This window comes from Podarcis muralis, chromosome 2 (genome assembly GCF_964188315.1).
Source record: "Podarcis muralis chromosome 2, rPodMur119.hap1.1, whole genome shotgun sequence".
Lineage (NCBI taxonomy): Eukaryota > Metazoa > Chordata > Lepidosauria > Squamata > Lacertidae > Podarcis > Podarcis muralis.
In genome coordinates, this window is record NC_135656.1 from 112,845,269 (window position 1) to 112,860,293 (window position 15,025).

Genomic DNA, 15,025 nt, shown 5'->3' on the forward strand with positions numbered 1-15,025 from the left:
ATTTATCCCAGGGATGTGGGCACAGGGCTGTAGGTTTAATTTCTTGTTTGCTCCATACAGCTCAGAAGAGATTAGAAAGATGTGCTGTTTTCGCTTCCTCTTCTGATTTGAGAATTGCCATTTGGGTGACTATGATAAAAATGTTGAATGGAAACGCCTCTGCCAATTTGTTGCCCCATCTGTTTGCAATGCTTCTGTTGAAAATGGGATGGGAACTATTGCAATTGGCATTCTTTTGAGTTTTCCCCCTTCCATTGTCTCTGTGTTAAAAAGTAGGGTGTCTATAGGACACCTGCTCTCTCCCTGACATGGCAGATACGGCTGAGACTCGCTTCTCTCCTGGTGGTGGGATTCCCACAAATAAAGGGATGGGCAGACTTCAGACTTGGGGGATTGACTTTCATTTTTAATCGGAATGCTGAGATCCAGAAATGGACCCAGGTGCAAAATAGGAGCTTATGCAGGGAAGCCCCTGAAATCTGCCCCTCACCCAAACTGGATTGACTCCTCCTGCAGACATTCATGGCAAACACAGGAAGGTCTGAAGAGAAGCTACAACATATAGAGGAGCTTTGCAGGGAGGGCTTTCAAACACATCCCTGAAGGGACCCTTGTTAAGATTTCAAATTCTGAGTACCCAGACTTGGGATGACAAGGCCCAGGTTCAAATCCCTTTTGACCATAAACTTGAATGTTTCTCCTTTTTCTAAGACTCTCAGCTGAGCCTTTTCTACCTCACAGGGTTTCTCTGAGGATAAAACAGGAGATCACCCTCCTAAAATCCCTGGAGGAAGTGTCACGTGGAACAACAAAGGAGTAACAAGAAGTACAATCTTTAATAGAATCAAACATGTTAGCACATGAAACATATCCCCAAATACTTTCAGGCCCGTTATACAAAAATATAAGAAGAGGTGATTTCTAAAAATACATATAAGTATCTGACTGTTCACTACAAAGCAGCTTGGAGAAAATAATTGTATACATGGGAAATTACCCCCCACCCCCTGAAAGTCTCTAGTCTAGATTGTCATTCAGAACCTCTGACAGATGCTCCTCATTGTCAGAGGGGATTTTGTTACCTCGAGGCCCAAGACCTACGTGGGGGGGGGGGACATTCCTGGGGTCAGCACTTTTGTTGTTGTTTAGTCGTGTCCGACTCTTCGTGTATGGAAGGGCAATATTGAATAAGTCAGGAAGACCATCAAAAATGCCCCCCAAGCAACCATCCTTACTTGTCCAAAGCCAGAGATCTTGACCTTTCTAGAGGCCGGGAAGCAAGGTGGACTTAGAAACTCTTTCTCCCCACTGCCGAAGCCCTCCCCCCATTGGGCTCTGGAGACTCCTGAGAGATCTCGCACAGTCCCTTCCAACAGTGTTTCCCAGTCTCTTGCCCTCTTTCTATTTATTAATTTGCTTTGACGAAGGGCTCCAGGCTGAGATCACAAAAGTAAGTTGCGTGTGAGTTTTGGGCCGACTGTACTCAACCAAAAAACAGGTCTCTGATCTTGCTGATTTGCCACGTAAGCTTCCCGGAGAAGCAGCAAAAGAAAAGAAAGAAAAAGGGAATTTTGGAGCTTCCATCTCCATGGCAGTAGAGGCTTTGGGGAAGGAAAGGAAATCTGAGATCAGGACTGAGGCTGAGGAAGATTTAAATGATACAAGTGCATTCATAAAAGATGGTATTGTCTCTAGAAATCTTAAGTTGGAGGATGGAGAGAGAACTATACTGGTACCTCGGGTTAAGTACTTAATTCTTTCTGGAGGTCCGTTCTTAACCTGAAACTGTTCTTAACCTGAAGCACCACTTTAGCTAATGGGGCCTCCCGCTGCTGCCGCGCCGCCAGAGCCTGATTTCTGTTCTCATCCTGAAGCAAAGTTCTTAACCCGAGCTACTATTTCTGGGTTAGCGGAGTCTGTAACCTGAAGCATATATAACCTGAAGCGTATGTAACCTGAAGTACCACTGTATATCGAAACAGGAATGTGTGTGTGTGGGGGGGGGGTTGCTGTTGTTTCCTAAATTATTTTCTTGCACCTCCTGCACTGACACAAATAGCCCATTCCCAAGGGAGAGAAAACAGGCAAGTTTGGAGACTGACAGGGGACCTAATCAATCAGTGTCATTTACAAAGCTGGCCTGAGAAGGGAGAGTTGCATCATGATTGACACAAGGGATGGCCAATCACAGTTCTGCAAATATGGTTTCTCAAGTGCTTGTCAGCTCAGTCCTGGAGACTGAATGTGCCATGATGGAAATGAATATACGTTTGCCTCTCTGAACACTCAGTCAAGAGAGTATCAGGTTCCCTTCCTCACTCAAGTAAAAGAAGGGCTGGAGGGTCTCTCCAGAGAAGGAGGCTTCTGAGAATGAGTGGAGAAGGGCTGCTGTATCAGCATCGTAAAAGGACACCCGCCCCCCTTCACAGTTCAGGGACACTCGGATCCTCTTGGGCTCCCCACCCAGAATCGAAACAGGGGGCCCACTGCGGTTGGAGACCCTGTATTGATCACTCCACTTCCCTATGCGCCAGATCCCTTCCTTAGGACCAGCGATGAACTTGCCTTTCCTCTTCACAGACTCTCTGGCCACCCCCACGGCCCATTGCGCCTTGCTCCCCACAGCCACTTCCCAGAAATGTCTGCCTTCCTCAAAGGCCTCACTTCCCAGCACATAGGGACATGTGTCAAATCTCTCAGGGATGTCTGGCAGGTCTTGACGCACTTCCCCCTGTCTCACACTCTTTCGATCCTCAGACAGGATGAGCCAGGGATGTGCTGTGTCTGGATCCAAAGCTACGTTTTCTGTGGGGGCAGAGGAGGAAAGAGAAGAGAAACGACGTCAACGGGGAAGCTGACTTTTCTTTAGGCACGTGACAGAAACAGCATCCCCTCTGAAATGAACAGGGACTCCAGGGCTCTGCATTTGAGACAGGGATGTTCATCAAGTTCTTAATAAGGATTCTTGAAACATCTGCAGTGCTTTCAAGGGTTCAAAGTACTTAGCACACATTATCTACATAGAACCCTTGCAAAGACCTTGTAAGTTGAGTCAATCTTACTATGCCCATTTTTCAGAGGGGAGGACTGAGGCTGAGAGACAGTGGCTTGTCTAAGGCCCCACCCCCCACAGTTCATGGCAGAAGGGAGCAAAAGCAGGGACTCTAATTCACACCTTAATCTTTTACCTCACATCACATGGCAGACCATGCTGGACATGCCAGGTAAATCTGGTAGGTGTTTTCACCCTCTTTGTAACCACCATTCCAATTTCAGTTACATATTTAATGTGATGTTATAGGCCATCCTTCCAGGTAGTTTATAAAAAGCAAGAAAGTGGTTGGGCTTCCCTGACCACCTTTTGTGTGAAATGTCCTACTTGGCATTCTTGACAGCGCAATGTAGAATCGTAGAGTTGGAAGAGTTGGAAGTAACCAGGTATACAAGTCCAACCCCTCCAATGCAGGGATCCCAACTAAGGCATCCACCACAGGGGGCCACCCCACCTCTGCTTAAAAACCTCCAAGGAAGGAGAGTCCACCACCTTCTGAGGGACTCCCTTCCACGTTCTGCAGTGTGGGCCTATGGTCTGTTTCCCCCTGGCAAACCATGAGCAGTCAGCCAAGAAGAAACTCGATTATCGCTTGTGGTTTGCTTAGAGCGATGCAGAAAATGGATAGTTCTATCTTTCAAATTGGCATCTATTACATCATTTATATGAATGGCTTTCTTTTCACAAGAACTGCGTTGATGCATTTATTGTTGCAATCCCAAGATAAAGGTCGACACACACACCCTTATTAAAGCCAAACCCAGTAAAACCTAGGAAGTGCCATTCCCACCTGTCACCTTCAACGCAAAGACCCCATCCTGGCTCCCCAGACCTGATTGGCTATATGATTCATCTTTTTCTTCACTGTTCCTCACATCTATGGGAAAGGTGGGCAGTGGAAGCACAATGAGAAGCCCATTTAAACTTGGTCAGGCTGGTGGACATTAGAAAGAAGATCTGCTCTGCAGTCCTGTCATCCCCGTCCCCCCCCCCCCCCGGTTAGTCAAGTGATTTCTTTTTAAAGACACACATTTCCACAGTGGCCTTTGGAGATTAAGTGTGATGTGGGATGTTGCCAATGCTGCTATTACTCTTTTTTTTTTAATGTAATGGGCTAGAAAGAAGATCTGCTCTGCAGTCCCGTGCCCCCCTCCGGTTAGGGAATGTTAGTCAAGTAATTTCTTTTTAAAGACACACATTTGTACAGCGGCCTTTGGAAATTAAGTGGGATATTGGATGTTGCCAGTGTTGTTATTAGCCTTTTTTTGTTTTTTGTTAAATGTAATAATGTGTTTTTCCAGTTTATTGTTGAATTGATTTTTATGTTTTTTACTCACTGCTGTTGTCTAAAAGAATCCCAGAATATAATTTTGAAGATAAGTAAGAGATTCCTTTATGCTGCCATCTGCTGCACCTTTTACAGCTCTTATGATTCCCTTTTTTGTGGTCTTCAGGATCAGGCCAGACTGGACTTCTGTCTTCCCATTGAGCCCTTTCTCCCCTGGTCTGTGGTGTAATTCTGCCCTGCTCTTTTAAGTTTATTCAGGTTTCTCTAGTTTAAGAAGAGAAGTCATGTCTCCCCTCCAATACAAAAGCTGAGGGAAGACACCCCCCCCCATCTTGCAGGGAAGCCGGACCCCTGGAGTTCACACTCAGGCAGCCCCCAGCTCCCTCCACTGACACCAGAACCCATTCACCTTCTCGCCCCCCAAAGGTTGTTGCAGCCATTTTCTGAGCTATTTGTGTTCATGCATTTCCCACTCTTACATAAAAGGGGTGGGGATCTTGTATGGCTCAAAGGGATATTTCCCCCTCATGTGCCGGGAGCCTTTGGCTTCACACCACCCCTGTGTCTTATGGAGATTGGGCACAGAAAAGCCAGCCGTCCTGGGCTGGGGGCTTCCTAAGAGTCCGCAGGATCAGGCCAAGAGCCCCTCTAGCCCAGCATGCTGCTCTCACGGAACAGATGCCTCTGGGAAATAAGGGAAAATAAGGCATGGACGGAAGAGGTGCAGTGGCCTGGTCTTTTGAGAAGCAGATCCCCTCTCTCCCGAATTTGTGCATGGGAAAATGGCAGGGGAAACCCAGCCAGATGGTCAGGGTATGAATAATAAATTATTATTATGATTAAAAGTACCCTTTTGCAGCTGAAGTCCATATTCCACAGTGTCTGGAAGAGAAAAGGGAACAGAGATTTAGCATCACACTATCATTCAGATCACAAACCTGGAAAAACAATATGAGCTCATGAGCTTGTAGCCAGGTGTTGTGGACTACAAGTCCCATCATCCCTAACCACTGGCCATGCCAGCTGGAGATTATGGGAGTTGGCAGTTAAACCTACCTGAAACCTACCTTAAACAGAAACTCTCCATGCTGGTTTTCCCTGCATAACCAGGGCAGGGGTGATGTCATGGTTCAGACCTGCCCAAATCTTGTGAGGAGGAGCAGGACCCCCAGAAGATCTCCCCATCAACAACAAGATCCAGACATGCCTGTTCCAGGATGGGAGGCCTCAACCCCTCTGCTCCTGGCTGGCTCTTGGACGGCCCCCCTCTCTCCTTCTGCCCCCCTTACATCAATCCCAGGGCCAAAGGAACAGAGGAGATGCCCGAAAAGCTGTAGGTGAGGCTACTTGGGAAATAGGTGAGACCCCAGTCCCCTCTGCTCCTGGCTGGCTCCTGGACAGCCCCCCTCCTTCCTGCCCCCCCCCCATTAATCTCAGGGGCAAAGGTACAGAGGAGATGCCCGAAAAGCTGTAGATGAGGCTGCTTGGGAAATAGGTGAGATGCGTGAAAGCACCTAAGGCCTGGCTGAGAGAAGTGAAGAGGTCAAGGACAAATTTTTACAGAGAACCTGGAACTTAAGGGAGGGTTACATTCCTGGGGATTGTGCATAAAGGCAAATTGTGCAAAGTCAGAAAAACCCCAGAATCACCCCTGCCATCTGAGATCTCAAGATGGCCCCATGAGATTTCGCAGGAGACTCTCAGAGCCCAGTAATCATGGTTGAGGTCTTAAAAGTGATTTGCGTGGCGGCTAAACGCTTCATGGCAAGAACTTTCAAGCCCTTTACCTTGCTGACTGGAATCTGGGAGGCTCCCCCAAGATCTCGCAGGAGCTTCCAGAGCCCAGCAAGAAGGGGTTATCCCCCTCTTTCAATTGCATAAGAAAAATCAGTTGTGAGTCATCTACATATGAAAGTGTGACTTTTAGATATTGAAAAGGAATAAACATTCCATTTTCCTGGCACTGCTAATGACCTGGAGCCTTTCATGAGCAATTTTAAATGCCCAGTATAAAACCCTCGCAGCCCTTCTTCATTACCTCTGAACTGCTTCATGACTCCCTCCAGGAAGGGATTAATATCACAGAAGTCCCAGATCCTCCACTTCAGGGCAGGAGGAAAAGCCACAGGAGGGTCCTCTAAGTTCTCCTTCCCCTGAGACCTGGGAGGAAAAGAACAAAGTCAAGCCTCCATTCTTCCAAAGCAAGGAGCTTTCTGACAAGGCAGGTGTCTCATCCTGATGATAAAGGCACCATGGGTATATCATGAAGGAGCATTTAGCTGACATGTGGATCTAGAAAGCATCTAAGAAGTTGAAGGAAAATCGAAAGACACCTGCTTCCAAAATATATTGAAGAAAATATATGAATATGAGATTGAAGGTAAAAAAGCTGATATATGCAAATTATTATTTTGTAAAGAAAAGTGAACAATACTGGGTCCTTACGCAGAGATTTTAGGACTACACCAGTTTTAGTGAAGCATTTCAAGTGATTAATGAGCAAAATAAAATGGATTTGGGATGTGCATTTCTGAAATATAAAGAAGTTTAGAATGCTTTAGAATGGCTTTTGCAATTAACATTATAAATGTATTTTAGTACAGTGATAGATTTTAAAAATGGAGAAAATATTAGAAATTAAAGCAATATTTTCTGAACATGAAGGATTCTCAAAATTCAGGAGTGTCTTAAGTTGTTTGGAGGACAAGGCTCTCAGCGGCTGCTATTTGCGACAGCTGCGTCAAAGGCAGTGGTGCCTCTGAACTCCAGTTGCTGAAACCACAGGAGGGGAGTGTCCTCTGGGGCCCGGATCCTGATTGTGGGTTTCCCGCTGGCATCTGCTTAATCATTGTGAAAACGGGATACTGGACTAGATGGGCCACTGGCCTGATCCTGCAGGGCCCTTTCTCATGTTCCTATATCTGGGGAAGAACCTGCAGAAACCTGAAATACACTGGATATTTAAGGGTAAGTTATAGTGAAGATATTTACAAGCCCCTTTGTGATGTCCCCCCCGTTTGTATCAATTGCAGAGTAAATGATTCCATCACAGAGAAGGGCCTTCAGAGATATGCAATGGGAACAGCTTTCTGTCTGTAATTTTACAGTAGATGGGACCAATAGCTACCACAAAAATGTGTACCTGTTTTTGTCTGTGAGCTTGTGGAATGAAGGATGGAGTCCTAAGCTATTTCTAGAAGGACTAATTGGAGAGTGAGTTTCTAACCCTTTAAACAGGAACTTTTGTAGCATCAGAATAAAGCAGGGGTTTCCCATCACTTACCTCTGCAAGAAGCTTCCGATATCCTGGAAGGGAAGAAAGAAAGATGTCAGTGGAGCCGTTTCTGCAGTCAGTTATAAATACTAAGCAGCTGAGTGGCAACTGCTGGGGATCACAGGTTTGGAGAGCACTACTGTTTTTTAGGCTTCTCAGAGACCTCTGGATGGCCAATGAGAGAACATGATACTAGTGGAACTTCCTAAAGAAGGTTTTGGAGAGGATGGGAATTGGCGAAACATTTAGAAGAGGCCTAGAAGCAATATACAAAGAACAGAAAGCAAGGCTGGTGATAAATAATAATACAACAGAATACTTTAACATCTACAAAGGGACCAGACAAGGTTGCCCCCTATCCCCCCTATTATTCATTATAATTTTGGAAGTACTTAATAAGAGACTGAGAGAGGCAACAGAAGTGAAAGGAATTAGAGTAGGAAAGAGGGAATTTAAAATTAAAGCCTTTGCCGATGATATTGTTTTGACTTTGGAAGACCCACAAGATAGCGTAAAAGAAGCACTACAAATAATTGAGGAATTTGGAGAGGTGGCAGGTTTTAAGGTAAATAAGAATAAAACTAAAATGCTGGTTAAAAATCTAACTAAAGAAGAAACGAAAGATCTAGAACAAAAAGTGGAAATCATGGTGGTGAAAAAAGTCAAATATTTGGGAGTGTGGATCACGGCAAAAAACATAAATCTATATAAAGATAATTATGAAGTTACATGGCAAAAAATAAAGAAAGATTTGGAAATATGGGGGAGGATGAAATTTTCCTTTTTAGGGAGGATAGCAGTGGTTAAAATGAATGTTTTGTCGAGGATGCTGTTTTTATTTCAAACTCTTCCAGTTATTAAAGGTTTAAAACAATGTAAAGAATGGCAGAGAACCCTGATGAAATTCATCTGGCAGGGGAAAAGACCAAGGATTAAAATGAAAATATTAACTGATAAAAAGGAAAGAGGAGGTTTTGCTCTCCCAGATTTGAGTCTATATTATGAAGCAGCGTGCCTACTTTGGCTAAAAGATTGGATAAAATTGGAGAACAGAGACCTATTGGATTTAGAAGGTTTTAATAATTGCTATGGGTGGCACGCATATCTCTGGTATGAGAAGGTGAAAGTCCATCGGGCTTTCCTAAATCATATTTTCAGGGGTCCAATATATCAGGTCTGGGAAAGAAATAAGAATCTTCTTGAAAGAAAAACACCATGGTGGATCTCACCGGTAGAGGTTTTAACAATAAAAAAGACCAACATGGAAGGGAAGACAGCCACTTACGAAGATTTGGTAAGAAAATCAGAACAAGGGCTTAAACTTAAACCGTATGAGGAAATAAAGGATCAATTCACCGGTTGGCTACAATATCATCAGGTGAATGATATGTTAAAGCAAGATAAAAGAAAAATGGGTTTTGAGGACAAGAAATCAAAATTCAATATAGAAATAATAGAAGGTAAAAACAAAACATTGTCTAAATTATATGACATATTACTGGAATGGCATACAAAGGACGAGGAAGTCAAAGAGGCAATGATTAAATGGGCATCTGACTTCGGCTATAACATCGAGTTTGAAAAGTGGTTGAAATTGTGGAATAGAGATATTAAATTTACGGCCTGTACGAGCCTGAGAGAAAATGTTTGGAAAATGCTCTATAGATGGTACCTCACGCCGGCAAAACTGGCTAAAATGTATAGATCAGAAAATAAGATATGCTGGAAATGTGGTGAAGTGCAGGGAGATCTCTACCATATGTGGTGGCAATGCAACAAGGTGAAGGTTTTTTGGGAAGCAATTTATAATGAACTTAAAAAAGTTTTTAAATATACTTTCCCCAAAAGACCTGAGGCCTTTTTGCTGGGAATTATGGGTAAGGAAATAAAAAATGAAGATAAAAAAATATTTCTCTATGCCACCACAGCCGCAAGAATTATGCTGGCACAAAACTGGAAAATAGAAACTATACCTAATGTAAGTGACTGGCAGGTCAAAATGATTAACTATGCTGAGCTAGATAGATTAACAAGCAGAATACGAGACCAAGATGACCAGAAATTTCAAAAAAATTGGAGTAAATTTTGGAAATATATTGGAATGGATATATAGGAGGAACTGGCGGTATTAGAAAAACTCTATCAGCTAATAACTATAAACTTTAATAAACTAATTACGCTACCTGGGATTTATTTGATACTTACCAAAAGGGTGAAGGGAAGTCAAAGGCTAAGTAGAGCCCAAGGTTTATATTATTTGTTGGTATGATTGTACGTTTTTCTTTTTGTATAGCATGAAAATAGGATGAATAAGTCATGTTAAAATGTTTATTTTTGTATGTGTTTGTACTTTTTTCTTTTTTTTCTTCACAAATTTTGAATAAAAATTTACTTGCAAAAAAAAAAAAAAGAGAGAGAACATGATACTAGAATGAAGGGGCCTGTGGTTTGATCTAGCAGATCCCTTTTGTGACCCCAGGCCTTTCACCCATCATGTACCAATTCTTTTCCTTGCAGCAGCTTTTTGGGGGGTGGGGGCTAAGACATGTTATCCTCCTGCTTGTACTATGAAGCAGCCCACTCCACCCTCTCGCATCAGGATGAGGCCTCACCTGCAGGAGTTCACTTGCTGGTTCCTGAAGCTTCTCCTCCATCTCCCGGATGAGGCTGTCAAGAGAGGAGAGTTCCCTGGAGAGTCTGGCCAGCTGCTCCTCCCTTTTGGCTGCAATCTCCTTTTCCACTTCTGCCATCAGGGCCAGAATACGTTTCTCTTGTTCTTCCAGAAACTGGTGCAGTCGCCTGATCTCAGCCACCATCTTTTCCCTCTCTGCACCTGTTTGTTTCTGCAGCAAAGAGATTGAAAGAAGAGAACAGTGGGCCAATATCAGGCATCTAGTCTGCTCCTGCAGGATGAAGAGGCCAGTTATCCAAATTCCATTGGAAGGCTACTTCTGACATATTCAGCAGAGAAAGAACTCCGTAAAAACTTACAAGCCCACCCCCTCGTTTAAACGGTCTTTCATACTCTGCAGGAGATCAGACCGTTCAAAAAGAAATCTCTTTCTGTATTCCATATTCTTTTCCCACCAGATATTGATTCAAGACTATAGCACTTTTTCACCTTAAAGTAGCAATGATACTTACAAGCAGATCTTGGCTTTCCTTTTCTGTGCTTGCTTTAAATACTAGAATTTTCTCTCTCTCCTTCCTCACATTGTCTAGGCAGCTGCTGATCTGATCCTGAAAATAAAATAAAATCTAAATTGGGCTGCATTACAGATTAACAAGGAAGCTGAATCGTATGTTTGCCCCCTGCCCCACATCCCTGGGTCTTTTGCAGAGTTTCCCCTTTTTCATCCCAGAGGAGGCAGAAATGGGGCCGCCCTTTATCAGAGCTGAGAAACATGGGGGTTTTGCTATTTGCCCCCCACACTCAACACACCTCCAACATCTCCCCCCTCCCTTTTATTAAATTAATCCTAGATGTTGCAATGTTTCCTCCCAGTGGAGTTACTGCAGCCTGCATGCAGAGGGACACTGGGCACACTTTAAATCCCTTAAAAAGAAAATAAATGTTTATTGTATAAAGTTTCAGAAGTTTAGTATTATCAGGCTGCACAAGAATCCTTTGGGGCTGCAAGTGGGGAGAATACATTACATTATTATTATTATTATTATTATTATTATTATTATTATTATTATTACCAGCCCCTCTTGTCTGCAGCTTTTCCACCCCCAAGAAAGACCCACTGCCTTTTCCTACCATGTACTCCTGGGACGCCTCCTCTAGAGGAACCACCTCGTGGCTTTTGTGCTCCTTGGATCTGTCACACACCACACAGATGGGGCTTTGGTCCTCCTTGCAGAAGAGCTTCAGGGGCTCCTGGTGCTTCTCGCAGACCCTCCCCTTTCCTTCTCCCTCCTTTCCCTCTTTTCCCCCCAGATGGCTGAATTTCTTGGCTATTTCTACAAAATTTGCCAGCTGCTGGTTTTTTCTGATGCTGCCTTGCTCCACCCTTTCCCTGCACTGAGGGCAAGAAGCCTCTCCCTCGGATTCCCCCCAGCACCGGATCAGGCAGGATCGGCAGAAGTTGTGCCCGCACTCCGGGATGATCACTGGATCCCTGAAATACTCCAGGCAGATGGGGCAAGTGGCTTCCTCGCAGAGATCCCGGACGGGACCCCGAGTTGCAGCCATAGCGGAGTCACCGGGAAGACGGAGCTGGTTTCGTTTTCTCTCTTTTCCGTCAGCAAATGGGCGTGTTCCCTTTTCAGGAAATTCAGATGTGATTACTCAGGATCTCTGTTGCCTTGGAGATGGGTGGAGCTCCGAGCCGCTTTGCTATGGTGGAAATATATCAAGCCATCCTTGGTGGCTGCTCGTTTAAAGAACCATTTCCCTGTGGGAGTTGGTGGAGTTTGCTGTAGTTTTGTTTACTATCAGCACGTCAGGCTCAGAGCACTTTGCAGGCTAATGAATGAATTGTCGCCCCCCTCCCCCGCCTTGCTCCATTCACAGCTGCTTCTTCTTCTTCTTCTTCTTCTTCTTCTTCTTCTTCTTCTTCTTCTTCTTCTTCTTCTTCTTCTTTATATACCACCGTATACCTGGAGGTCTCAGGGCAGTTCACAGAAAAAATCGCATGTATAAAAGAATAAAAACAAGAACGCAATAATATTTTAAAAGGGTATAGGATGTCAAGCAGAATAACCAAAGGCCTGGTTAAAAAGGAACGTTTTTGCCTGGTGCCTAAAGGTGTATAGTGAAGGCGCCAGGCAAACTTCCCTGCTGGGGAGAGCATTCCACAGACACGGAGCCACTGCAGAGAAGGCCCCGTTCTCCTGTTGCCATGAGAGGAATGCAGCCCTTTCTCACTTTATTCACAGAGGACATGAACCAAACAAGTGACTCCTTTGGGAAAGCTGCCTGGGGGAGGGACAAGAGGCGGGCTTCCTCTCCCGACTGACACAACAGCAAGCCAATCAGTGCTGTGTAGAAAGCTGGACTGAAAAGGGAGAGTTGCACCAAGACTGACACAAGGGCCGGCCCATCTCTGTCCTGCACATAGGGCTTCTCCCTCGAGAGAAAGAAGAAGAAGAAGAAGAAGAGTTTGGATTTGATATCCCGCCTTTCACTCCCTTTAAGGAGTCTCAAAGCGGCTAACATTCTCCTTTCCCTTCCTCCCCCACAACAAACACTCTGTGAGGTGAGTGGGGCTGAGAGACTTCAAGGAAGTGTGACTGGCCCAAGGTCACCCAGCAGCTGCAAGTGGAGGAGCGGGGAAGCAAACCCGGTTCCCCAGATTAGGAGAATACCGCTCTTAACCACTACACCACACTGGCTGGAGGGTCTCTCCTGAGAAGGTGGATGTAGGGAATGCATGGAGAAGGGCTGCTGGATCTGCAGCGTGAAAGGACAGATGAGAGTTCAGGGTCCCTTGGATCCTCTTGGGCTCCTCAAGCAGGGACAGTACAGGGGCATCTCCTTCCCATTTCCCCATTTCCCCACCTCCCAGATCCCATCCTCAGGACAAGGAGCCAACTTGCCCTTCCTTCTCGCAGACTTCCTGTGCCCCCTACAGCCCAATGCCCCTCACTCCCTGCAATGACCTCCCAAAAATGTCTGCCCGCTGTGAACCCCTCTTGCCCCAGCACATGGGGACGTGTGTGTCGAATCTCTCAGGATTGTTGGGGAGACCTTGATCTGCATCTCCATCTATCACACTCTCCTGATCCTCAGGCAGGATGAGGCAGGATCCAAAGTTGCTTTTTCTGGGGGGCAGATGAGGAAAGAGGACAGAAACAGCAGGAGCTCAGAGATGAACTTTTCTTTAGACCCATGAGAGAAATTTCATTCCCGCTCAATGCCCTGCGTTCGGGATGCTCCACAAGTTCTCAGTAATAATTCTTGAAACCATTTGTTCTTTCAGGTGTTCAAAGCACTTCAAGCGCATTATCTGCACAGAATCCTTACATGGACCCTGTATGCTAAGTCACTTTTTTCTTCTTCATTTTTCAAGCGGAAAGCTTGAGGCTGACAGAACACGAGGCCCCAGTTTCCAACTCCCCGCAGAACTGGCTCAGGCAGGCTCTGCAAAAGTTGTGCCCACAATCAGGGATGATCTCTGGATCCCTTGAATACTCCAGGCAGATGGAGCAAGTGTCTTCCTCTCAGAGGTCCTGCATGGATGGGACCCCCAGCCGCAGCCATGGGGCGGGTGGGGGGTTGTTAAATTTCACTCTCTTTTTTGCCCATTCAAGAACTGGGGCGGTTTTTTTTCCTTTCCAGGAAATTGAAGCCAGTGACTCGTGGTCTCTGCTGCCGCCTGCAGGTGTGAAGGTAGCTGGGCTTCAGAGCCTCTTTCATATGGATTTAAAAATTTTTAAGAATGGTAGTGCGAAAGATGGGAAAAGGTTGCTTCTGAAGTCATAAAACATAGGATGAATTATGGCGAATTTTCAATCTGCTGTACAGCTCCTGGCTTTTCCCCACTGATTCCATCTACCACCTGCCCATGTGGAAGAGAACTTTTATTGAAAAATCTTTGTCATTATTTCTGAAAATTGAAAAGTTTCTTCACGGGCAGTATTTTATGATCTATTTCTTTTTTTGTTTTTTTACTTGTTGTTTACCAGTACAGCATTATTGTACTCTTCAGTGGTTTATAGGCATTCCTAATAAATATGTGAAAATATTTTAAGGTGCTAGGTGAACACACTCCTCTTCAACCAGGCCTTTGGCTGATTAATACTCTACAGTGTACTAATGTGGGGGTTTTTTGTGGGGGGGGCTATCTTGGATATAAACATGGTGTAGCAAGAGAGGTCAGCTTACTTCCCAAAAGGACACCTTTCCCCTTTCTTATTCTATAGAACCATTCCAATATAGCTTTGAGAAATGCTCAGGTTATGGGTGGCAGAGAGCCCCAAGCTTGAGCCTTCTAGGACTTGGGGGATTTGATTTCGTTTTTAATCAGAATGCTGAGATCCAGAAACGGACCCAGGTGCAAAATACGAGCTTATGAAGGGAAGCCCCTGAAATCTGCCCCTCACTCAAACTGGATTGATTCCTCCTGCAGACATTCAGGGTTGACACAGGAAGGTCTGAAGAGGAGCTACAACATAGAGAGGAGCTTTGCAGGGAGGGCTTTCAAGCACATCTCTGAAGGGACCTTTGTTAAGATTTCAGATTCCGAGTGCACAGTGTGTTGGACTTAGGATGACAAGGTCCGGGTTCAAATCCCTTTTGACCATAAACTTTAATGCGTCTCCTTTTTCTAAGTCTCTCAGCTCAGCCTCTTCTACGTCACAGGGTTCCTCTGAGGATAAAGCAGGATATTACCCTCCTAAAATCCCTGGAGGAAGTATCATGGGGAATGGATGTTACATTGTTGAGTTCCAAACAACACAGGAG

At 44.9% G+C, this 15,025-nt stretch overlaps 1 protein-coding gene across 1 annotated transcript; it reads right to left on the reverse strand.

The window, feature by feature from the left end:
• Window positions 1–817: 817 nt before the first annotated feature.
• Window positions 818–12,012, reverse strand: LOC114592317 (zinc finger protein RFP-like). The gene is made up of 7 exons (XM_077922210.1): window positions 11,378–12,012; window positions 10,759–10,854; window positions 10,227–10,457; window positions 7,624–7,646; window positions 6,379–6,500; window positions 5,190–5,222; window positions 818–2,805 (listed from the first exon to the last, which is right to left on the reverse strand). The coding sequence occupies exons 1-7, from the start codon at window positions 11,810–11,812 to the stop codon at window positions 2,291–2,293; spliced, it is 1,455 nt and encodes a 484-aa protein (XP_077778336.1). The 5' UTR covers window positions 11,813–12,012; the 3' UTR covers window positions 818–2,290.
• Window positions 12,013–15,025: the final 3,013 nt, after the last annotated feature.

Coding starts and splice junctions, on each gene's coding strand:
- LOC114592317 (XM_077922210.1), bottom strand. CDS start 11,812: ATGGCTGCAACTCGGGGTCCCGTCCGGGATCTCTGCGAGGAAGCCACT. Junction 7,647..10,226: donor CAGCAAGTGAACTCCTGCAG/GTGAGGCCTCAT, acceptor CTTCCCTTCCAG/GATATCGGAAGCTTCTTGCA. Junction 6,501..7,623: donor ATCGGAAGCTTCTTGCAGAG/GTAAGTGATGGG, acceptor TTTTCCTCCCAG/GTCTCAGGGGAAGGAGAACT.